The sequence below is a fragment of the Arvicanthis niloticus genome, chromosome 9, assembly GCF_011762505.2.
Source record: "Arvicanthis niloticus isolate mArvNil1 chromosome 9, mArvNil1.pat.X, whole genome shotgun sequence".
NCBI lineage: Eukaryota > Metazoa > Chordata > Mammalia > Rodentia > Muridae > Arvicanthis > Arvicanthis niloticus.
The window spans coordinates 26,787,879-26,812,984 of record NC_047666.1 but is presented as its reverse complement, the minus strand read 5'-3'; the positions used below and the strand labels follow the sequence as shown (position 1 = coordinate 26,812,984).

Here is a 25,106-nt window from a genome sequence, read left to right as displayed (position 1 = left end):
TCCTACACAAACAGTCGGCATTTCTATCTGTGTGCATCTGTCCTGGGATATTTCAGCATTAGTGACTTGCTCAAGCCCAATGTGAACCAGGATGTTTGTAAAACTACCCCCACCCCCAAACTGAAATAACTCCAAAAATGTGTTATATGTTCTAACAGGACAGCATCCCCAAAAAGGAAGAAAAATCATTGCAGACTTCAGTCTCCAAACGTTAACTGAACGATGGCATTCCTATGAGCTTTTATCTGGGAGTTGCATCTGTTTTGATCCTCCCAGGACTGGAACCCCATGTTTATGGTGGTTGTTAACTGGTTTGCTTGGACAAAGAGACAAGTATGGTAGGACTCATCCTTCTCAAGTCAGACAGAGATAATTATGGCCTAAGAGCTGGATGGCTGCTTTTAAGAGGTGGGTTCTGTTTCCTCTCCAATATCAGAAACAAAAGCCATCATTTCCCACCCCCACCCAAGGCACCCACTGGAGGCACCCACTCCTGCCTGTTCCCATTCCCATCCTGTGACTGGTTATCTTCTTGTAATAAAGTCGGACTGGACTTAATTATCTAAACTAAGATTGCCACGCAGATTCTGATGACTCAAACAGGTCACAGAGGTTTCTGCATTTTGAGCCTCAAATGAAAGTTCAGGGGTTAATACTGATTCACTGATCAAAGGATCACTGGAAGGCTGGAGAAGCGGCTCACAATTGCTTGTTCTGCATTTGTGAGGCCCTGGGTTCTGTCCCCAGCATTATCCACCACCAAAAAAAAAAAAAAAAAAGAGAGAGAGAGAAAGAAAGAAAGAAAGAAAGAAAGAAACAAAGAAACAAAGAAAGAAAGAAAGAAAGAAAGAAAAGAAAATGATGATTGGAAGCCTCTTGTAGATACTGAACATTCAGCTATGAGTGAAGCAGGACATGACTCTGTCCCAATAAAACAGAAAGTCTATGGGAGAGACCCATAAAAAGCAATGATATATGAAGCTAAGTTGTACAAATGGGGGTTGGGGATTTAGCTCAGTGGTAGAGCACTTGCCTACCAAGCACAAGGCCCTGGGTTCGGTCATCAGCTCTGGGAAAAAAAAAAAAAAAAAAGGTTGTACAAATGGTATAAAGGAATAGTGTATGCCTTCGGTGGATACTGAAGGGGACGGCAGTGACCCAGGCTCCTCGTAGAAGGTAACCTGGAAGATGAAATGCAGCTGTCCTTGAAGTACAAGCTTGGCACTGCAGAGTGCATGGTTCTGAGACAGTGCCTGGTAAAATGAACAGACCACATGTAAGGCAGAGCTTGGCAGATGAGAAGGAGAAGCAGACTGCATTGAAAGCCTTGATGTTCGCTCTAAGACTGCCATGTGCATAGTCTGGGAATAAAGCAGCCATCCCCAAGGCTTAGGAAAGGAAGCCATGGTGGCCAGCATCTTACCCACAAGCCCCTGGAAGGTGAATAACTCCTCAGAGCCAGTAGTGACAAGGTCTGTGCCTGTATGAGGAAGAAGAGGCATTGGCTATTGAGCTTCCTGGGTGAGGGAAAAGCTTTACAGCTGCTCTCTGAAGAAGCATCTATTATTCCAGGTTTCAGGTGAGGATAAGGGTCTGCAGGCAGGTCGGACACACTGCCATACCTGATGCTCACGGTGGTGGGCCAGGGAACTGAGATCAGCCGTGTCGGTAGAAGCCCACCTTTTCCATCTGGGGAAGTAGAAGGAGAGAGTGACACTGTATGCTCAGGGGACAGTCTTCCTGGGTCCTCGCTGCCCCCCCCCATGCCTGTTTTGCCCATTTCAACATCTCCCAAGCCTCCCAATGCTTACCTGCCAGAGTTACAGAAACCGCTACATTCATCTGTGGGACAAAGAGATCAGAAAGAAGCCAGCAGTTGGAGTAAACTTTCTTTAACAAATGTCCCTTTACCTTGTTTAATATTACTCCATTTTACAAACCCATCCCCGCCACACAGAATGTATTTTGTTGCCATTTGCTGGTGAGCAAGCTGAAGCCGAGGTAATATTCCCACGGGTACAGAGCTCTGGGGGGTGGGGGGCACAGTTCTTCTTCTCTGTGTGTCTTTGAGGAAATAAAAATAAAAATAAAAGCCACTATGTACAGTCACTGGGCTGAGCATGCCACCAAACCCTCACCAGAACTATTCAATAAATTGGACATTGTGTGGTTGGAAAGGTTTGGTAAAATGACCAGGACCATACATGGCAGCCAGTGAGATTCAGGAGATGATGCTGTGTCTACTCAGGAGAATGATTCCTGAGCTCTGCTGAGTAGTGTAAGCCAGAAACAGCTCCGTTTCAGAGAGGGAGACTCTGAGGACCAAAGGCAGGAGATGGCTCTTCACAGCTCACATGGTTACAACAAAGGCGACAGAACCCAGTGCCCAAGTCCTGGAGCGCCCTGGCAGGGCGGGGGTGCTTTGCCGTTTACTCGGTCAGAAGGGCTTCGCTTCCACAGTTCAGCTGGTGCTCAGTGGCTCACGAGAAGGGGACAATCTGTCAATGAGACTCATTCTCCATGGTCCTTTGGGCAGACATTCCTTCTAAGCTATTATTTCTTCCATCTGAGTTTTAGCTTCTGTGGTCAGGCATCGTTGGATACTATGGCTGAAGACGTAAGTAAGCTATTACTTCTTTTCCATATGTTTACAAGTCTCAGGGCAATAAAACCCTCACACCCTGACCATGGCAGAGGGGGCCATCCAGGTAGAAAGGAAAGCCTCACTCACACCTAGGCAGGGCTCGCCCACCCTCTCAGGACCCTTGCAGTATTCCCACTTCCTACTTCAGAATGTGGGAATAAATTTTAAAGAAAGTGGCCACTCCTTTGTCTTCTCTCTTTGTGGTTCGTTGGGAATTTCCTCTGAACACCACTAGAATTTATCACCAACTCTCCAGTGAAACCTCGACACAAAGATCGAGGGTCCTGGGCCTTCCTTTGCCTTTTCAAAAGTGCTCTGGGCAGTGGCCCCAGAAAAATCCGTGAGAGCTACATCCAGATAACTGAAATGGAGTTGGCAGCTTTGATTCTTAACACTTGTCCCCAACTGTCCTACTTACTGCGGTCGAGGGCAGTGTCTGGAACCAGAAACAGGTTATGAGAAGGGGAGCCCAGCTACTGGCTCCCCAGAGGCTTCCTGTCCAGGAGATGTTTAAGAGGATGCCTGCCTTCCTATTAATTGGAGCATGAGTCAGCGTATACAGCCTCTGTGTGTTTGGTCAACAATAAATGAGTGTTGTGCAAACGCTGGCAGGAGCCTCCTCTTAGGAAATCTGTAGGATCAGCAAACCAGGGACAGATCTGCCCCATAAATATATTTAAATTGATTTTTTTTCCTGTGCTGATTTCTCCCTTCTGTTCATAGGAAGGCAGAAGAGATGTAACCCCCAAATCTAGCCTGGACCCCAGCAAACTAAGACAAAAGGCAGTGTCTGCCTTCCCGCTTGACTCTTACCCACTCTTGCAAGCCCCCAAATGGGAACTGCTAAAGGTTTCTCTCAGTCAGAGGCCACTGCACCGCCCCCACTTTATGGAGCTAAAACCTCTTTCCAGCATCTCGGCAGCAGTAGCTCTTTCCTTAAGCCAGTTCATTTCTCATCTTCAGAACCACTTCCCTTCTGGGGCCCCATCCAGTTCCTACTACCTCTTGCAGTGTGAGCTCTCCCCTCCCAGAACCCCAGTGGCAGCCCTTCTGGGAACCCCTCTTGGATGTCTTCCTTACCATAGCCAAGTCTCTCCCTCCACGGATGCTAAGTTGTGCAACCCCAGATGCTGCCCCTCTGTCCGGTTTCTGGAGCCGTGTCTTACATATTTACCCATTACAAAGCTGCCCAGTTAACTATGCAGCATCCATGACCCATGGGAGACCCACACTGAATAACAGATGGGCATTTTGTGGCTGGGAAGAGTATTCCTGGTCCTTCCCCTACCCTGTCTTCCAGTATTGCAGCTATATGAGAGAGACAAGAGACAGCATTCTCACCTCTGTTCATATTGGCAGGCCAAAATACAAAATAAAAATAGAATCAAACTGCAGTCACTGGAGTAGAGCAGAGAGTCTTCTCTAAAAGAAGTCACTTGTCTCCGCAGTCATTAAATTAAGCCAGGGTTTGCAGACTTTGGGGCCAGGCATTTCTCCTGCTATTGTTCTCATTCTGCTTTTAAAAGCCTCAAGTCACACAGATTTCCACAGCTGCAGAGGCTGCAGGAGCCACCTCAGAAGTCACGGCTCCCGCCCTGCCCTCCGCAGCTCTCTCCTCTCTCTAGGAAACAGCAGCTGTGATTTCATAGAATAACGGTTTCTGAGAAGTAAGCTTGGTGTACTAGTGGGGTGCTCCAGTGGGGAAGGGGGCAGTTGCACAGGTTCTGCCTGTTGAGCATGCTGGGACCCATCGGTCACAGTTATCTGTGCTTCCCCCCTGAAAACATGGTGGGAACGTGGTTTATTGGGAAAGCAAAGTGTCCTCAGACTCCTGTTGGGCATGCAAGTTACAAAGAATGACATACTTACACAGACTGGAGATGGCATGTTGTAAGCTTATGCTTTCTTTCTTTGGTAGATTGTATCAGAGCACATAAAATCATTGAGCCAGGAAGATACATAGAAAATACTCAGCATTTAGTTTAAAGTCTGACATGGACCATGGCCCTTTTCTGCTGCTGACAGATGTGTGGCCATTGATTTAAAGTATTCGGTGGAATTTAATTAGGAATGGTGTCTGCCCTTGTTAATATTTAGCTAATAAATTACAGATTAAATCATCAGCACTCATAGGATGCTCTGGGAAAGCATTAAGGAGCCAGCTGCAGGGCCCAGACCATCTGGCCTTGTATTCAGAAGGCCTGGGAATTATACAGATAATGAACAGGGAGCCCCAGAGTAGGTGGCTGGTTCAAGGACACACAGAAAATGTTCCTTGACTCTTTTTTTCCCCCCAGTAAATGTTTAGTGCCTACTATGTGCCAGGTTAGTCTTTGAGAATACAAAAGAGGATGAGAAAAGATCCAGTCTTTACCCATGAAATGTTTAAAGCTGACAACAACAGCCTATTAGAAACAAGTGTTCTTACCTAGTGCACCCATGACAGATAGCAGCTGATCTGAGTTGTCGGTAGGCACAGATGTCTTCCCTGCTCTGATCACCTGGACTCGGTGGCAGGGGTTAGTCTGCATCTAGAGAGCAGCAGGGAAGACAAAGTGAGAGAAAACTGACAAGTTTCTGTATTAGAGAAAGACTCAGACAGCCGATGGGCAGTCATCCTCCTGTGGACGCACCCGCTTCAAGCCCCAGATGGCTCAAAATCAGATTGTTCCCTTATAACAAATAAGACGGCAAGGAACATGCTCTGGAGGGCTTCCTGAGAGTGTGTGAACACAGGAGGCCTCTGTGCTGTGATGGATGGAAGGGGCTGGCCTGTTGTCAGTACAAAGCACTTCCACAGAAGTAAGTATGGGTTGACGGTTTATTGGCAAAAGGACAATTTAAAAAGAACAAAAACAATTTTACTACAACTAGGAAGAGTTAACCACTGCAAATAGTAAGTTTTGTTTTAAAAGATTCTTAAGACGTCTCTACATAGACTGGGAAGTTTACAATAAATGGCATTAGATTTTTAGAATTAAAAATCCTTTGTGTATAGCCTGACAGATCCCCAGTGGGTTCCAGCACAGATGTAGGAAATCAGCTCTTGGAACTGGTGAAGCTGTCTTCACCCACTATTTCCCCTGCTCCATCAGTAATCCAAGGTTCTCGAGAGTGACCACTCCCAGAACAATGCACTGCCCCTGTTGTGTTTAATTGGATTTTTAATTTTTATTTTCTATGTTTGACTGTTCTGCCTGCAGGTATGTATGTGCACCACATGCATGCAGTGCCTGCAGAGACCACAAGAGGGTGTGGGCTTCTCCTGGAACTGGAGTTACAGAATTGTGTGCTGCCATGTGGGTGCTGGGAACTGAACCCAGGTCCTCCAGAAGGGCAGCCAGTGCTTGTCACTGCCGAGCCATCTCTCCAGCCCCACCGTGCTTCTGTTTAGGCTTTCATGGGTTCACCTATTTTTTTTTTTTTTTAATTTGAAATATGTCCACACATTGGCAGGAAAATTGTACTAATTTTGGTTAAGAAAATGCTAAATGTGAGGTCAGTGGCAGGTGATGGGCCGGAAGCTTGTGTGCCGGGACACCGCCACCACCCTGGGGACTGCAGCACTGCTTCACCCAGCGTTGAATGAGCTCCTTCCCGGCCTCCATTGCTGGCATCACTACAGCACATTTCTTGATGGTGTGTTTCCGTGAAGCACAGTTGCTACCTGGTTGGCCAGGGAGTTAGTTCACTGTGGGTTTTAACATCTGTCTGGTTCTGTGTTCAAGACAAAAACCTTGTAGTTTTCCTTTGATCGCATTCTCCCTTTTCTTCTGTTAAATTATCGGAAGGCAGCTGTAGAGAGATGGAAGGTGGAAAGAGCCGCTTGGTCTAACCCTAGGGGACCCTGTTTATTCATTGTGAGAGGGCAAGTTGTCACCCTTTGTGTGTGACAGACAAATGCCTACAGGGGAAGATGGGCTGCAGGCCCATGTGGGGGTGGGACCAATTTTGTAGTCCACAAGGGAACCTGGGAAGTGTAGTCTTTCAGGGGGAGATGGTCACTTTCCAATCCAACATAAATTTTACTACCCGAGTATAATTGATTTTACAAACTTAATATCTCTGTGTCTGTTATTTCATTTAGCTCCATACAGCCCCCCACCCCCAGTCAATGATCTCCGTACAGTATTATACGATAGAGAAAGCAGAGATTCTGACGTTTACTAATCTGCCCAGGCTCACAGGGCCTGGAAGAGGTGGGGCTTAGAATTCAGCAAGAAGCCACACAGAATTCACATCTACCTTTGTGTCCCAAGCCCAGGCTCTTAACATAGCTTTGCTGGTGGAGACTACCTAAGGCCAGGTACCATGCTGTGCTCTGCCTGCCTGACTAGACTCATCCTCTCAGCCATGAGAGATGATGCAGCTTGCCCAGAGCCACACTGGTGGCCACTTTAACCCCAGCAGTTTCTACAGTCCTCACTATTGATACGTTTTATAAAACTTGGTATGTTAGGTGGGAGGAGGTCCTTAGTGGGCCCATGCTGAGTGAGGCATCCTCCTGGGGTGTCAACCATATGACAGGCCTAGTATTAAAGAGAGTTTATTTGTGACCTGGGAAGGGGGTCTGGAGAAGGGAGTAGAGATAGAGAAAGGGGACAGAGGACAGAAAGAGAGAAGAGAGAAAGAGGGCAAGAGGCCGGCTGGGAACACGTGGGGAGAGAGGAAGAAGATGGGGGGGCAGAGAGAGAGAGAGAGAGAGAGAGAGAGAGAGAGAGAGAGAGAAGCCAGAACAGTCCTTATATGCCCAGCTCCTGGCTCCTACCTGGCCATTACTGGTACCTGTGGGTCAGAGCCTAGAGGAAATGCTAACAACTATTTCTCATCATTTTAAACTGCTTTCCAAAGTTGGGATTCAAAACGTTCACAGAATCATCAAGGACCATGGGCCAAAAACCAACTCCTCACTTCAGATTATCTAAAGCACAAGGTGATGTGGCCTCATCTCCACTCTAGAGCAGTGGCGCCTCGCCTCACCTCTGACGTCACCCCAGACCTGTGTGAATCCCTTCCTTCCCATCCAGTGTCTCAACTCCAGTGATTTACCAACGTACGTGTAAGCGACAGAGCAATGAAACCACTAAACTGCACTGCTCCCTGGGGGAAGAAAGGCGGATTGTAAATATGATAGGTACGTGGCTGTCTCTCCAGTGGTAGAGAGGGAATAACCAGAAGCATCTAGAGAAGCCTATAGCCACCATGGTTACCTCTTGGGAACAGAGAGAGGAGCAGACTGGGGAATGCCAGGGATATCTTTCAGGAGCGGAGAGAAGAGGGAAGCAGGGAAAACCTTGTGAAAGGTTATAAAGAAATGGTTGGGAAGCCTATAAACTGGAACTGCCTGGGAGCTAGCACGGTGGAGGAGAAGGGGAGGCCTTTAGTATGCAAAACAGGTCCATGTTCCTAGGAACCCAGGTGCCCCATTCATCCAGGTAAGAAGGGATAGTTTCCTGGTTTCCCAGAAATGTTGCATGTGACCTTTTATCTATCTGCCAACAATCCTTGTGTGTTCAGCCTGAGCTGAGCTCAAACTGTCATAGTTAGTGGCACTGCTACTTCAGGGGAATTTGGACCTAATAATATATACATATCTCCTCCATAGCCTACTATTGCCTGTGCAGGGGAGGGTCCCACTAGCTCCTGTCTTGAGACTCTCCAATCTCTAAACTGATCTGCTCTTGGCTGCCATTCAGGCAGACTGATGACAATATAGTCTGGGCTTCTGATAACCAAGGGGTCACCCCACCCCACAAGACCACCCATACCATTAAGACTTCCCTACCTTTTGAAACCAGACATTTCAATCTAGCAGGAGCTGTGGTCCCAGACAAATCCTGCTATACCTCCACTGATGAATTTTACTCTACAGGAAGTTATGTTCTCTTCCAGATGTTTTACATTTAGGTTGGGAAAGCTGTGTTTTTACTTGATTGAGTCACAGCACTTGGCTGACATTTTTTGGCCTCTTACATGCTCTTCACAGTTGTCAGCTAATTGCAGGTACTTCAAGAAAATAATATAGGATGTGTTTATTATGACAGACCCTGTTAGTGTGTCTGTAGTCAAAACGTCACCGAAATTCTTTTACCAGATCCTAGCTACATGTTAGGATTGGTTCAGAAACGTCAACAGAAACTTAGGAACTTACATGAGCGGACATGTCATGTACTTGTTTTGGGAAATGGAAAGAAGACAGACCCAGTAGCTCAGCTTAATTCTTGTGCTGTTTTGAAATCTTCAGTTGTGGCTGATTAAGTGATCGAGGAGACTTTCTGGAGGAAATCTGAGGAATTTTTCCAAAACATCAAAACACAGCTCTGTATCATCCGGATGCCACTGTCTACTGAGGCATCCCTCTGAATTAGTTCCATCTCTTTAAATGTGGTCTGCTTGGAGACCTGTCCCTAAGAACATGTAAAGTAACCCAAGAGGCCAGACAGCCAACAAGAAGTATATGGTGGGGGTGAGAGGGTAGTCATCCTCCCTCTGGAAGTAGGTGCCACCTGAGGAAGACAGTGTCTTATCCTAGGATGCTACTAAAGGCCTAAGTAGATGGACCACAGGATGAAGACGCATGGAGAAGCTACATGCCTCTTCCTCAGATGGGTCCTTGGGGTTGTCTCTGCTGTCAAGTCAGACTGATGACACAGGGGATTAGAAGCTCAGAGACAGGTCTGTGGAGACTTCTAATGCCAATAAAGATGCTCAAGAGAGAGATGTGGCATCCAGAACATTCCATGGTCACTACCATTGGGACAGGGGTTAGCAGGAGTGAGACACTGAGGCCACAACTGTGTGGGGTGAGGACAGTATCAGATTAAGCTAAAGCTGGGGGGGGGGGGGGACCACCACCCAAGTGCAGAATCAAGAACAAGTAGGGTCATGGGAAGACAGATTACAAGAATTCCATAAAGCTGTACTACAAGAAGAGTCAGAAAGAAAGAAAGAAAGAAAGAAAGAAAGAAAGAAAGAAAGAAAGAAAGAATTTTTAAACTAAGGTTTGGAAAATGGCTCAGCTGGAAAAATGATTGCCTTCCAAGCCTGAAGACCTGAGTTCTAGCCCAAGAACACAAGTTTTTCTGTTTTTTGTTTTTAAAAGAGTAAGGATTCTCAGAACTAAGGAGACAAAGACAAGGAGAATGCTAGGGGCTAGTCAGCCAGTCTAGATGAGAAACTCAAAAAACAAGGTAGATACAGCAATAATATCCAGTGTGATCCTTTGTCCTTTACAACTCACATGCGCGCGCGCGCACACACACACACACACACACACACACACACACGCACACGCACGCACGCATGCATGCATGCATACACTCAAAGAGAAGGAATGAATGATTGAAAATAAAATGGACAAAGAAAGGAACATTGCTTTTCTTTGGTATTTCCTAACCGCCATGCTCACGTCTGAGAAGCTTTGACTGTCTCATCTGCTCTCCAGATAAAGATTTTCTTATGCTTGTTTGTTCATTTCCTTTTACGCTGCTGGTCTCTGAAGACGCCTAGATTTCTCCCTGGAATGGGTAAATATTGTCTCTTCTGAGAAACTGGTGTGTTTTCATTCCACGGATTAAGATGTTCCTGAGTAGTGTTCTGCACTTACTGCTGGGGGGCAGGGAGGCGGGGAGGCGGGGAGGCGGGGAGGTGGGGAGGTGGGGAGCAACTCCACTGCTCACCAGAGAGGAGCCCCTCCCCCATCCCTGCCCTCCTCTGGAGAATCCGTCCCCTGAATTGTCATTTATGGACTTTTCCATTTAATCATATACTGTGGTGGGAGGGTTGGTAAGTGTGAGTTGGAACAAGCAGTTTGCCTACATAAGCATCCATGCAGATAAATGGGCATTTCCAGGTCTAAAAGACACATCCCTCCTTCACAAACAGAATTTTATTAACTACATCACTTTAGCAAATACCCTTTCGTGCATTCAGAAATGGTACCTTTCAACTCTCTGAGCCATCTCAAATTTCATAGGGAGTGTGTTCTAACCGTATTTGTTTAGCAGAGTAATTCAGTAACCCTATTTGTTTAAAATACTTGGTTGAAATGTTAGAGTCAGTATGTAACGAGATAAAGAGAAGCTTACTTGTCCCTGATGGAGCCTTCATAGTCCTGAGATCCCCTCCTCCTCCTCCTCCTCCTCCTCCCCCTCCTCCTCTCCCTCCTCTTCCTCCTCCCCCTCCTCCTCTCCCTCCTCTTCCCCCTCCTCCCCCTCCTCCTCCTCCCCTCCTGTTCCTCCTCTCCCTCCTCTTCCTCCTCCCCCTCCTCCTCTCTCTCCTCGACCCCCTCCTCCCCCTCCTCCTCCTCCCCTCCTCCTCTCCTTCCTCTTCCTCCTCCCCCCCTCTCCCTCCTCTTCCCCCTCCTCCCCCTCCTCCTCCTCCCCTCCTCCTCCTCCCCCTCCTCCTCTCCTTCCTCTTCCTCCTCCCCTCCTCTCCCTCCTCTCCTTCCTCCTCCCCCTCCTCCTCCCCCTCCTCCTCCTCCTCCCCCTCCTCCTCTCCCTCCTCTTTCCCCTCCTCTCCCTCCTCCTCCTCCCCTCCTCCTCTCCCTCCTCCTCCTCCCCCTCCTCCTCTCCCTCCTCTTCCCCCTCCTCTCCCTCCTCTTCCTCCCCCTCCTCCTCTCCCTCCTCTTCCTCCCCCTCCTCTTCTCCCTCCTCTTCCTCCCCCTCCTCTTCTCCCTCCTCTTCCCCCTCTTCCCCCTCCTCCTCCTCCCCCTCCTCTTCTCCCTTCTCTTCATCCTCCCTCTCCTCCTCCCCCTCCCCCCTCATCCTCATCCTCCTCCTCTTCCTCCTCCTCATCTTCCTCCTTCTCTTCCTCCTCCCCCTCCTCCTCTCCCTCCTCTTCCCCCTCCTCTTCATCCTCCCTCTCCTCCTCCCCCTCCCCCCTCCTCCTCCTCCTCATCTTCCTCCTCCTCATCTTCCTCCTTCTCTTCCTCCTCCTCCTCCTCTTTCTCCTCCTCTTCCTTTTCTTCTTCCTCCAGTCTGCATGACTCAGTGGGAGAATGCATTCCCATCTGAAGGAGGGCAAAGTCCTCCTGAAGATAAGCATAAAACCTGCCGAGATCACCAAGTCAACTTCCCAGACCTTTTCTATGAAAGGAACTCTGAGCAGTGTGACCACCATGCCTGTGGGGAGGGGTCCATTCCACTGTCTCTCCGGCCATACCTGTGCTCCCTCCTCCTCTCTGCTGTTTACTCTTTTGTGCCCCCCATGCCCACTGTGCTTCCTACTTTCCCCAACTGTCCCCCAGATGGCCCCACTGCTCTCCATTTAAGTCCCATTTGCAGCTGCCCTTTCTAGGGGACCCTTAGCATAGTTTCCCCATACTGTCTTCCCATAAGCCCTCTGGTTTGTCCCCTGCCATCTGCCCCTTTAGCTTCCTGACTACCTAGAACAGGCCATTGTTTATCATGTCATGTGAAAGCCACAGTTCGTCGTAAGGAACTATCCTCCAAGACAGACTGCTGCCATCATCCATCACAAGATCAACTCTGCCTTTGAGAATTCATCATGGATTGTTGACATGTTCACATCTTCCCTAGGGGAGAAACTTTAGTGATAACATTTGTAATGCCATACCGAATCTCTTGGTTCAAAACAGGACTCCTGTATTATAGGTTCAGTAAAAACCTACAATAAATACTGAAAGATCAGATGAATGGATGTGTCTCACAGCTGTGTGGACACTCAGTACATCTGGCACAGCCTGGCTCACTAATTTGTGGCATTGACCGTGGTGTGTTACTCACCGTTTCCCCTGCACCCTGATGTCCTTCAGCTCCTGTTTCTCGTACCTGAGAGCGCTGTCTTACTTTTCTCTTCCAGAAAACAAACCGGTTATTGACTGTTTTATTTCCTCTCTACCCAGATTTTAAAGAAATCCTGCATTGAAATTCTAGCGGCTGAACCATCCACCATCTGTGCAGGAGGTAAGTTGAAATTAAGTGTTAATCTCTTTCATTCAGTTGATGGTATTTTGAGTTCAAATCTACATTTGTTTCATGGGGGAGAGAGTTAAAGTGGGACAAGAGGCAGGCGTGTGTGGGGGGGGGGGGGGAACAGACACTGCTAATTAAATCTGCTGTGGGGAAAGGAAGAGAAAGGAGAAAAGGTCAGTTTCTGAAAAGCCTGAATTCCATTCTCAAATCCTCCTCTTCATGGAACATGAGTGCAGGGCAAGCCTAGAAATACCAGATTCCCATTCAGTGCACGGCTGACCACCACACCACCCTGCCTGTGCAAGGCTGACCCCCACACTACCCTACCTGTGCAAGGCTGACCGCCACACCACCCTGCCTGTGCAAGGCTGACCCCCACACCACCCTGCCTGTGCAAGGCTGACCGCCACACCACCCTGCCTGTGCAAGGCTGACCCCCACACCACCCTACCTGTGCAAGGCTGACCGCCACACCACCCTGCCTGTGCAAGGCTGACCCCCACACCACCCTGCCTGTGCAAGGCTGACCCCCACACCACCCTGCCTGTGCAAGGCTGACCGCCACACCACCCTGCCTGTGCAAGGCTGACCCGCACACCACCCTACCTGTGCAAGGCTGACCGCCACACCACCCTGCCTGTGCAAGGCTGACCGCCACACCACCCTGCCTGTGCAAGGCTGACCCCCACACCACCCTGCCTGTGCAAGGCTGACTGCCACACCACCCTGCCTGTGAGTAGAGGGGTTCTTTGTTGTGACAGCCCTACAGATTACATGGAGGGTCACAGACAGCCCTCGGCCTCCCCTGAAATGCTGTTCTTTACTATTCTGTGTATTTGATATACTTGTCTGAATTGTTCAATCTACCAGGCCTTACAAAATAATGATATAGAGTTTCAGGCCCATTACAATTTATCATCAATAGAAAAAGTCTCTAGAGAGCAGCCTTTTAATGCTCTTTTAAAAAAAAATAAAAATAAATATTTATCTTATGCATATGAGTGCTCTGTCTGCATATAGAGCAGGCATGTCAGAAGAGGGTATTAGATCCCATTACAGATGTTGTGAGCCACCATGTGGTTGCTGGGAATTGAACTCAGGACCTCTAGAGGAGCAGCCAGTACTCTTAACCACTGAGTCATCTGTGTAGCACTGAGAGCAGCCTTTTCTTTGAGTCACAATATCATCTCCGAGTAATGGAAACCTTGGCCTCATCCTGCTTTGAACTCTGAGGCTTCGAGCACGAGCTTCTGTCATACATAGGCTTCCTCTCGCCAGCCTTGTTTCATTCATTTAATAATCTCTTTAACCTGCTGAGGGCCGGGCATATTGCTGGGTGATGGAGACACAGGATGGACTCGGTGGTCCCTGTCCCTCTGGACCTTTTGCTGTTCACTATTGTGAGTCCCCTGTTGATGTCCTGTTGCTAGTCTCTGAACATCAAATACTGGTCATTAACTATCAACAGGAAATTTATCACCCCACCCTGATGAGACAGTAGACCCAGCAGGAAGAGCTTGCTTATTTTACTGCTGTAGTTAAGGGAGTTCTTGTCGATTTCCTTCTCATTTATTGGTTGCATTTTAGAGCAATTGAAAATAGCCAAGGAAGTAGACACTAAGTCTTTGTCAACATCACATAAAATACATACATACATACATACATACATACATACATACATGTTAGCAAGACTCAATGCCTAACTCTATACTTACATGAATGAATATGTGCACATATGAATACACACACACACACACACAAGTATACATGCACATGTGTGTAAAGTTGTTAACAAAATACATGGTGACTATTCAGAAATATGTCTTAATTTTCCAAAGAAGAGCAATTTTTAAAAAGCCCCTTCACATGTTCAAATAAATTGTTTGGAAGCACAGATGTCAGAGAAATGGGTTCACCGCAGAGGTCACGCCAGGAGAATGTTTTCCAGAAAAGCCTGGTGTGCACATATAACCCTATCACTTGGGAGGTCGAGGCAGGAGGATGGAGAGATCAAGGCCAGCCTGAGCTACACAGTGTACCTTATAAGGGTGAAGTGGGCGGGCAGGAGAGACACTCAGGAATTAAGAGCACTCACTGCTCTTGCAAAGGACTCAGGGACCCAGCATCTATGATTATGATCTATGATTATGGTGATTCATAATCATCTGAAACTCTGAGGACATCAAGCATGCACATGGTGCATGCACATACATGCAGGCAAAACACATGCGTGTAAAATGAGTAAATCAGAAAACACAGGGGAGGGAAACTTGACAAAAGATATGATCACGTAAAGTCATGCCAGGGCCTTGTAATGGGCCTGCACAGGGTGGAGCTTAAACTGGATTAGACTTTATTATTAACTTCAAGGTCTGCGACCCCTGAGCTCCTAGGCAGAGAGTGGGTTACTCAGAGTACTTGAACTTTGTGTATTGTGTGAATATAAAACGGTTTTTTATAATTCTGAACTTCAAAGTAATTAAAAGACAAGGGAGTCCCTTGATTGTGCAACTATCTCATGCATGAAGAAACCCCAGGCTCTGGCTCTATGATCTTGGATGTGTAGCAACCTTGTGAGACATCAGAAAGCCTGCAGGGGATGAGCAGTTTCTAATTCTCAAGAATTGTTAGCTCCTTCCCCTAAGCACCAAGTCCCACTGCCTAGCAGAGCACCCCGCGCTGAATAGGCCATAAATAAAAGTCGATGCGTGTCTTTATTTATGTGTTCCTCCATAGCACAATACCTAGACTCTTTCTTCTCTGTTAGATCTTTTGTGCAACTGTACTTGGCTCTTATACTTTTTAACTGTTTAGTTAGAATGAAACACAATTAAAAAGCAGGGGCCATTTAGACAACAGAAAAAAAGCTCTCCTCGATAATTCCAGATTCAACTAATTACTCAAAGTCTCCCTTACATGCCATTAAGGTGTTCAAGATGATTTTTAAAAGTATGTATATAAACTTAATGCATATGGCATAGAAGTACTGGGCCCCCTAGGTCTGCCAGATCCTGTGAGTAGGTTGTTTAGTGTCAGGTACTAGGCAGCAGATATGGAGTGGGATAACGTTCTTCCAGGACTACTATAAAGGGTAGAACTTTGGCTCAAATAGCCGGCTTCTCATACAAGCAGGGTTAGGGAAAACCACTAGACACAGGACCTATGTAGTAGAGTCTTTGCAGATTGCCTCCAGGCTCAGAGGCTGCAAGCTGGTGGCCTGGAGGCTTTGAGAGACTCACACATGTGTTCTTTTCTGTTCACACTGCCGTTTTTAAAAAATACAGTTGTTGTTAACATACTAAGACACCAATGCACTTAAAGATTCCGACTTCCATACTGTCTCGGAAACTCAGGTCTAGTGACAATGGAGCTATGTCTGCCCCACGGACAACCAATGTCGGGAGTGAGCAACTTCCTTAAGAAATGCATGTATTCTTTCCATTCAATGGTCCCTTTCTGTTCCATGCTGTCAGCCCTAACTCAGACCAATATATGGTGGCCATTCACCATGCTGCTTTGTCTTGATCCAGTCCCTGTTCCAAAGCACACAGCGGTTACCTGCTGTGTGGTAGCTTTGACACCTTTGCTTAAACAACTTTGCTCCCTCCCAACATGGATGCCTTTAAACGTTCTTATTAAACATTCTTGCATGTCAGGCTCTGTGTGACTTAGGAAAGGCTGTCCATTGAAAGGCTGGCTCCACCTAACTGAGCTCCTGCCTAGCACACCCTGTGCTGAGCTCAGTGGGCCTTGGGCTCAGAGTTCACCACAGACTCCCATGAGCAAGGACTGCTGGAGAGAACTGATTAGAATGGAGGCTGGTTTCACTTGGAGTCCTTACCAGCACTTCCAGAAAGGACATCACACACGCAGCCTCTCACAGGGTCACTTCAGAGGCAGTTGTAGCATCCCACTGTCCCCCACAGCTTCTCACGAAGCAGGGGAGGTTACCCCAAAGCAAAGTATTTCCACCTTCACATTTGCTATTGGAATTTAGAAGCATGAAGTAGACTCGATTCAGGCAAAATCAGATGAAGGTTTCATTTCTTGACCTTCTCAGTGTTTCACAGAGCACTCCTGACACTAGACTCTCTTCTGAATGAATGTTTCATGATCTTCTAGACAGACACACACATCTCCTTCCAATCAATATTTTTTATTAGAAGAAGAACTCTCGTACACTGTCAACGAGAATGCAAAGTGGGAATCCACAGTGGAAAACAATTTTTAAAGGATTTTTTAAATTTAATGTATGTGAGTATTGCATGTCTACCTGTATGCCAGAAGAGGGCATCAGATCCCATTACAGAAGGTTGCAGGCCACCATGTGGTTGCTGGGAACTGAACTCAGGTCCTCTGGAAAAACAGCCAGTGATCTTACCCGATGAACCATCTCTCTAGCCCTGAAAATAATTTCTTAAAATAATTAAACATATGCTAATTGAATGGGTCAGCCTTGCCAGCCCTAGACATTTGCCCAAGATAAAAAGGGAAATGAAATCTGTGACCAGACAAAATGAACAGACAGTTGCTCATACTAGCTGTTTTTAATAGACTCAAAGCTGTGTAAACCACTCATATACTCATAAGCAACTGAATGTACAGAAACAATTTAATTTTTCTGTATGTTGGAATAATACTGAGCCCTGAAACAAACCCTGTATAAGCCTCAAAGTAATCACAGGCGAGTCTTAATTAAACTAACAAAGAAGCCGAGCATAACAGCTTATTTGTGTGATTTCATTCTCATAAACGTCTAGAAAATGCAAACTGATATAGAAGTCATTTTATATGGGTTTCAGCCCTGCTCTAACCCATGTAGCACCCAAATAAAAGATACAGAGATACTGTATCTTATTGACTAGCCGAGGTTCTATGCTGGTCAGGTTCTGAGCTATTTAAACCTACATCCCAGCAGTGTTATTTGCCAGCTGAGTCTTGCTCTGTTTGCTCTACTCCATGTGTGTCCTCAGGGTGATTTTCTCTTGGCCACATGCTCATGGTCCTTTCTCATGGTCCATCCTGCTTCATGACGACCTCCCTCTTCCCGTATCTTTTTTCTTCCCTTCGTGGTCCCTACCTAAGACCCCTTACTTCATCTCAAGTCCCTCCTCCTGCTCAATCACTGGCTCTAGTCTTTTATTACCCAATCAGAGATTATTGTGGAGCATTGGTCAGTACAATGCCCATGTCCACACTGCAACCTGATCTTGGAGAACAGAACTCAACATCTGAATACAATGCAGAACCCTGAATACACAATGCACAAGACCAACCCCAACAAAAGGATGCTTCCTTGGAAAGCAGACCAGTGGTTCCTGGGAGAGAAGGAAGAACAGGAACAGCTGTTAAAGGCAATAGAAGGAAACATTGATGGTTAGAAAGAGGTCATCATCCTGTCTGCTGTCAAGTATGGGTCTCGTGTCAAATCCTACCTTTCCCATGCATGCTAGCATATGCCAATTATGTCTCACAGACGTTGTTATAAAATCAAAGTATTCTAATATATGTTACAAGGTGCAATAAGCATTTATTAGGAGAGAAAACTAGAACTGACCTACAGAATGATGTAGCACTGACCATAGTCAGACACAGCAGTATTGAGTGAGCAGAGCAAGAAGAAAATATGCAAATGTCCAGAGAATGAGAGGAAGCCATTCCAAAACTATGCATTGTAATTTTTGTAAAAAGGAGAGAAATCGAAGAAAGGAGAGAGTATAGAGTAAGTTTGCTAAACTCCTTGTTTTTGCTCTTTTTAATTCACAATTCACAAATTATGAAATTTTCTCTTTTAAAGCATACAATTTATTTGGTGTTTTTAACATATCAGTCTTCTTGGCCACAGCAGCTACCTAATTCCATAATGCTTTCATCATCCAGAAAGAAACTGTGTACCTAGTGAGTAGTCACTCCCTACCCCATCCACCACGACACCACTGCAAGCCACTACTCTGCTTCCTGTCTCTGATTTGGCTAAGTTGGGCGGTTCACATGAATGATATCCTGCCATGCACTGCCATTTGCATGTGATTTCTCTCATTTAGCATAGTGTTCCTAAGGCTTTCGTGTCACAGTGTACATTAGAACCTGGTCTCTTTTTGTGGTTAGGTACTATTCTATTATGTAGAGAAGCTTATTCATCAGTTAGTGGGCATCCATTGTTGTAGGCTCCTACGAAAATGCTATTGTGAGTTCTTGTACACTTTTTTATTTGCATTCTGAAATGACTAATAATGGTAAACATATTTTCATTTGTTAACCTCGGAAAATACACAGACTTTCCCCCCTCTTGGTCTTTCTTTCATCCAATGAGCTTACATGGAGACAAACTACCCCAGGTCAGGCACAGACGAGCATCCAGAAGAAACAGAAACACTAGCTTCTGCCATTAAGATACCTTATATTACCATTAGGGATAAAATTACAAAAGGATCCTTATGAATTTATATGTCTTGGGGATACATTCCTTAAAGGATAAATGTCACCAAAGATCAAATTAAAGATCACTGCACATAGACAATTCTACCCTGAAGGCCTACAATCCACCCTGACACTTCCTGAAGGAGTTAGGCTCTTACAGAAGGCCTTGCGTGCACATTTCCTGTAAGCACTGAACTGTGAAGGGCAGAGGTAGGGTTCTGAGGATCAGGAGCATTAGAGTGGGATGTCCTGGGTGAAGTGTATCCTGGTTCCTCCTTGCTACAGATTCATCACACAGAGTTGGATTATATAACTTCTTTGTACAAGGATCTGACATTCCAGTAGGGCTGCTGGGTCAGATGTTTGAGCTGTTCTGGAAGCCAAATGTGTGCACTGACATGGAAATCGTGCCAGGCAGGGTAAGAGCCTGCCTCTCGCCCCAGCTCTTCTCCCCAGGCCTAAGTGGTTGCATGGTTTGGTTCCCATCATGGGTCCCTGCTGTCTTCCTTCCTCAACTCCCTGAAGCTGGGCCAACTAGACATGTGGGGACCTTCTTTTATAAAGGCCTCAACATCTGAACCGGCGGTGCTGAACATGGTGTTAGAGAAGAGAGCCTGGCACGCAGCCTGTTTCCAGCATCTCCTCTCCCTTTGCTGATCTGTGAGGAAACAAGAGGGAGGCCAAAGGCAAGGCAGAAAACATGCAGAATCAGCAGAAGCGTCAACCAGATGTCTATATGTCTGCCATTCAAACCAGAAACACAAGATAGCTTTCTCCTAGCTGCCTTGAGGAAATAAGAGGCAGTACGAGTCTACCGCCCACTGAACCAGATGTTCAGCAGTGTGCCAGGGAGGGGAGCGTCTAAAGTTTTAAATCGACTTTTCTAAACTTAGCGATTGCATGACCCAGCAATCAACGTGCATATATAAATCCTTACTGCTTATGAGTGCAGTCCTGAAAAACTGTATCGATTAATAAAGTTCCCAACCAAGGCTCTGACCCTGGGGACATGAGTCCAGCTTTGCTGGTTCTGGGCAAATCATCAAAGGTCAGAACTTTAATCCCCTTGCCCTCCTGGTCTCCGTTCCTCTGATTCCTCCCTTCTCCTCTTGTTTGCAATGTCAACCATTCATGCCTCTGGCCTCCTCACAATTAGTCCCTGGCTCGTGTATAGATCGTGACAAATGAGCCCACCTGTCCAAAATTAGGAATACCAGATAGTCTTAAGAGGATAGTGTATAAGGGCTAGGTGAGTGGCTGCCCTGGATTTCAGATCAGGTCTGGGGTCTTTTTAATCTGTGTGCTCTTGGGTGATTACATAGCGTCTATGAGATCACTTTCTCAGCTGCACCCCCTGGCCTGTGGGGAGATGCTCATGGCATCAGAGCCACACAGTGCTCATCACTGGGCTGGCACAGTGTGGGGCCATTAGCTATCCGTTATTGCCTGGGCAAACGAGATCTCTGCATTCTGTGGAAATGAATGTGACATAAACTCATGACATTTAACTTTGATAGAGTCACCTATGCTAGCTTCTTAACACATTCTCCCTCCGAGAGTCTCTACTTGGGTAGCAGCTTACATCAGAAACACTTTCACAATCGCTGCAGTTTTCTTCTGATTCTGCACTGTCTCTGTAGATTGCTAAAGCATTGTTCCAAAGCCCAATTTTTATTTATACACAGGTAATCAAGACAAAGGCGAGTGAGATCTGGGCAGATGGCTCAGTTTGTAAAGGGCTTAGCACCTGGATCTGAGTTCAGTCCCCAGAACACGGGTTCAAGAAAAGACAACTCTTAAAGCCATCCTGGTGGTACATGTGTGTAACTTTAGCATTAGGAAGACACAGGCAGCTGGGGCTCACTGGCCCTCCAGCCCAGCTTGCTTGGCAATCAGAACGTCAGGGAGAGACCCTGCTTCAAAAGGCAAGGAGGGCAGCTCCTGAGGAGCAATGGCTAAGGTTGTTCTCTGGCCTCTAGATGCAGGTGCACAGACACACAGAAATAAGTAAGTAAATAAACAGAATGGATTGCTTGATATCTAGTATAAACAGATATTCTTAAGCATGCCACTAACTGGCTGTTTTCTTTGGTAGGAGAATATTATAAAGATATTTTTAACCTGTAACAATCAATGTCAATCATACATGTTACTAATTGGACATACACTCTACCAGTGTGAAATTGATATGCGAGCCCATGCAGTTTCTTCTAGTCATAGAGAAATGGTCCTACACTAAAGACCCAATGCTCCTTCAAGCAGGTCATGCCTGACACCTGACCTCCACAGAGTTCAGTAGCTGCATACAGTGACTCCTACACAAGACAGCTGTGTCCCCAGGAGAGAGGAGAGCTGCAGAAGCATCATACAACTGCTGACTTCAAGGAATACTTTTCTGGCTGGGGGAGAGAGACAAAAGAATATGACCAGACATTACATAACTTCATGCCCAACAAAGGTTTAAGTGCAGGCTCTGATGTGCCAGGGACCGTAGTTTCTAAAGCTGATGAGACACCTGGGGTCTAAGGAAAGTCTCTCAAGAGATTCCAAAATGTAAATCGGATTGAAGGAGAGATGTTGGGGAGGAAGTAAAGGACCCTTCCCTCGCTCCCCTCTGGTTGTTTTAGAACTGTTTAGACTTGAAAAGGGGGTAAGATTCGAATAGAGAAGAGGTGAGAGGAGGGGGCATTGGAGGCAGGAGCTCAAGTAGGGATGGAGCTTCCATGCAGGAAGCTCTGTGTCTTCCCTGAGAACATTGGGAGAAGGGGTCAGTGGGCAGAACGGAGCCTTCCTGTTGCTCTTGTTCTCCTATCTGATCTGATCTCTGGGATTGTAGAGCTCCCTGAAATCACAGCCAGGGGCTCTGTGGTGGTCAGAAAGCGAGTTTACAGGTGACGGTCATGTAATGTGTGCTGCTGTTCCCCATTTCAGAGTCCTTTCAAGTGGTCGTAAGAGGAAATGGCTTCCGACATGCCCGCAATGTGGACAGGGTCCTCTGCAGCTTCAAAATCAATGATTCGGTCACACTCAGTAAGTCCTGGTGTCACTGGTGTGGGGCATGAAGGGGCTTGCCAGCAAAGCCATTATATGACACTGGGGTGGGTGGGACGGGAGGTTTGGCAGCACAGCCTCTTACCAGGGCCTTCAGAGAACTATTCAGTGCTAATGAGGCCCCCAGCAGGGAGTAGCAGGTCCTATTGATGTTCTTGGTTCTGACCTGAGTCTGGATCCCTCCTGGGTTGGTACAACCTGAGGATGCCCAGCTAGGGGATCAGGATGAGGCTTGGCATGAGTTTTCGGTGTGCACTCCACACCCCCAGTACTGAACCAGCCCTAAGGAGGCAGTGAGTGCCTGCTTCCTTCTTATGGTCTTAAGTCCTTCACTACCCATTCAGGCCCTGCTTAGTTTGGGCCTTTGGAGCTCGAGGCTTCTCAACAAAGCATTGGAGACTCTAGAATGGAAACAAGATGGTCTAAACAGATTAATCCCGAATAAAGCAAACACCAGAATACTGGACTTGCATATGTGGACTCTGGGACTTTTTCAATCTGAAAGAGTCTTGCTGGAAGTAGCCAAGAAACTCTCATTGTGGTGAATTCCTCACATAAAATCAGGAATACGGAAGTAAAACTAAGCGCATCTCACGAGGGAAAACAGACTGTCATAACAATGGAAGCTTTGGGAGACGTTTGCAGTAGGCAAGATCTGAGTTTAAAGACGTGTGACTCCGTGGCTGTCCAGGAGAGATGGGAGGTCTAGTTCCAGAAGGGCAGATGCTGGGAGCCTGGTTATTATTTGCATCTGGCGTCCATCACAGGGACAATTCCTGGCTCCCGTCTGCAGGGATAAACAACAGCCACACTGGGCTGTATTTTCCATCACACTGGGCGCTCCTGTGCTTCATCCTTTCTGCTTGGCAGCCCAGAGGTGAAGGAGGGAAGGAAGGCAGACCCCACCCACAGGCAGCTCCCACCCACTCTGGCTCTTCTCCTTGTAGCCCCAGAAGACAGGAGGTCTAAAGCTGTTTTTAAGTTAGGAAAATTGAAGGACACACCTTTTTTTTTCTCTCTCTCCTTGACACCTTGAAACTCTCTTGATTGTTTAAACACAAGCAGCGGCTTCCTCATAGACATCTGGAATTTCTGGCTTGGGCTAATATCAAACATTGAAAGCATTCAGTTAGTTTTATTAAAAACTGGGACTGCTCTTGTGTGTCCAAAATATGTGTGCTGTTTGAAATCATTTTTCATTGTCCACATTGTAGAAGCTGCTTCCAAAGTCACTATAAATCCCCATCCCTCTGGAGCCCAATCCCAAGAAAAGGCAGAAACTCAGAGGATTTATTTTCATCCCAGAACAGTGAGCTTTTGAACTGGCCTTCTGTGAGGGCAAACCATAGCAGGGCAGGGAGGGGATCATGTTAGGAGAGGACAGGACACAGGACAGACCAGCACTTGCCAGTTGATCTGTGAACTCTGATCTCTCTTCCTATTGTTCTTCCTTTCCTGGTGTGCACTCGGGTGCCTCCTGTGGCCAGCCCTCCCCTCATTCACTCAGAGAAACACAGGCCACTGGCTAGAGAAGCACCTTGGACAGCAAACTCACCCCACAGCCTTGAGGGCAGCAGAAGACAGAGAGAGGAACTCGATCTCAGAGGGAATTTGTCACACAGCAAAACCATGATGCCGGAGGTGAAAAGCAAAAGTGTGTCACCTTAACACAGTGACACACATCTCCAAGTACAGATTTAAACTCAGAGTCATTCTAAATAATAAATCACTATGAATGGCATTCATTTTAAAGTTGGAACGGAAATATTGAAGCATTCCATCTTGCTCCTCTGTAATGGCGACCTGATGGTTCCAGCATGGCCATCTTGCAAATGGTAGGAATGTTCTAGAAAGCCAGCCAGTGTGGTCCCCACATGCCGCAGGTGGCTGTTGGTACTTGAAACCTGGCTATGTGATTAAGAAATTCAAGTTTAATTTTACTTGGTTTGATTTAAGCGTTCATAGCTGCACATGGCCATCTCTGACACCTTAGACAGTGCCATGACATCATTAAAGACACAAGAGAACTGAAGACAGCATCAGCACCTTCAAATACTTTGGGATGAGTGTTCATTCCTAGGAACTAGAGTCGCTAGTTTCTGCTAGGCAATGTTGCTAGACTACAAGAGGGCTGTTAAACCGGATGTTTCACAATTGGCCCCTCCTTTATTTTTTCTAGTTCTCAGAAACTTTTTTTTAGCTAACATACAATTAATGGATTTTATTGTGACATTTTATTTATCATTGTTCTCTTCTGTGGTCACTCCTACCACTACCCCCAGCTATAAAGCCTCAACTTTTACCAATACCTTTGCCCAGAATTCAATGGCAACCATTAGAAAATAGTCAGTCCAGGGAGTTGGAGGGATGGCTCAGAAGTTAAGAGCACCATCTGCAATTCCAGAGAACCTGAATTCAGTTCCCGGCACCCACATCAGGCAGCTCAAAACAGTCAAACCCACCCCCCCTACACACACAGACAGACAGACAGACAGACACACATGAAATAAATAAATAAAATATTTTTTAAAATATTCTGGGAAAAAATGTAATGACAAACAAAATCTATTGAGAACAACTTATAAAGAGATATCAGAGTCATAAGAAAAACCTTATGGGGATATAAAGAAAGTGAGAATCGATACATGGTCTAGACCCCAGGCATAATGCAGTATCTGGGGAAGGGTGCTGGCTCCATCCTCTCCAGCTGTTACTGTAACATGTCATGCAACACTCTGTGCTTTGGCTTTTCTCTGTGAAGTGCTTGTGACAGTAGCTACTATGTCACAGGTTGTTGAGAGGCTTAGTGTGGCGGGTGGAACTCACAGCATGGCCAGGAACAGCTGCCCACTCCTGGCTACAGGTGTTACTTCAATAGTACCAGTGCCCGTGTCACTATCACTAAACAGAGAAGTAACAGAGCATTGTAAAGATGTTACTTGCTTTAAATTTAATACTTATTTCTAGTACAACCCCAGTGGAAATTCCCATGGGAGCTTTTTAAGTTAGCACAATAATTTTAAACTTTATATGGAAGAATAAACTGTAAGACTGGC

At 46.5% G+C, this 25,106-nt stretch overlaps 2 protein-coding genes across 2 annotated transcripts in view; one reads left to right on the top strand and one right to left on the bottom strand.

The window, feature by feature from the left end:
• Nucleotides 1-25,106, top strand: part of Antxr1 (ANTXR cell adhesion molecule 1) — a 196,633-nt gene that overhangs the window by 55,781 nt on the left and 115,746 nt on the right. Inside the window, 2 exon segments of the mRNA XM_034511386.2 lie at nt 12,510-12,570; nt 21,931-22,029. Of these exon segments, the coding sequence (XP_034367277.1) occupies nt 12,510-12,570; nt 21,931-22,029 (160 nt within the window).
• On the bottom strand, nt 1,340-12,489 carry LOC143443604 (uncharacterized). Its single transcript, XM_076940940.1, has 5 exons — nt 12,391-12,489; nt 5,073-5,175; nt 1,812-1,842; nt 1,623-1,689; nt 1,340-1,480 (listed from the first exon to the last, which is right to left on the bottom strand). Exons 2-5 carry the CDS (start codon nt 5,173-5,175, stop codon nt 1,340-1,342), a joined length of 342 nt encoding a protein of 113 aa, XP_076797055.1. The 5' UTR covers nt 12,391-12,489.

Coding starts and splice junctions, on each gene's coding strand:
- LOC143443604 (XM_076940940.1), bottom strand. CDS start 5,175: ATGCAGACTAACCCCTGCCACCGAGTCCAGGTGATCAGAGCAGGGAAG. Junction 1,690..1,811: donor GGTTTCTGTAACTCTGGCAG/GTAAGCATTGGG, acceptor CTACTTCCCCAG/ATGGAAAAGGTGGGCTTCTA. Junction 1,481..1,622: donor CCCACCACCGTGAGCATCAG/GTATGGCAGTGT, acceptor TTCCTCATACAG/GCACAGACCTTGTCACTACT.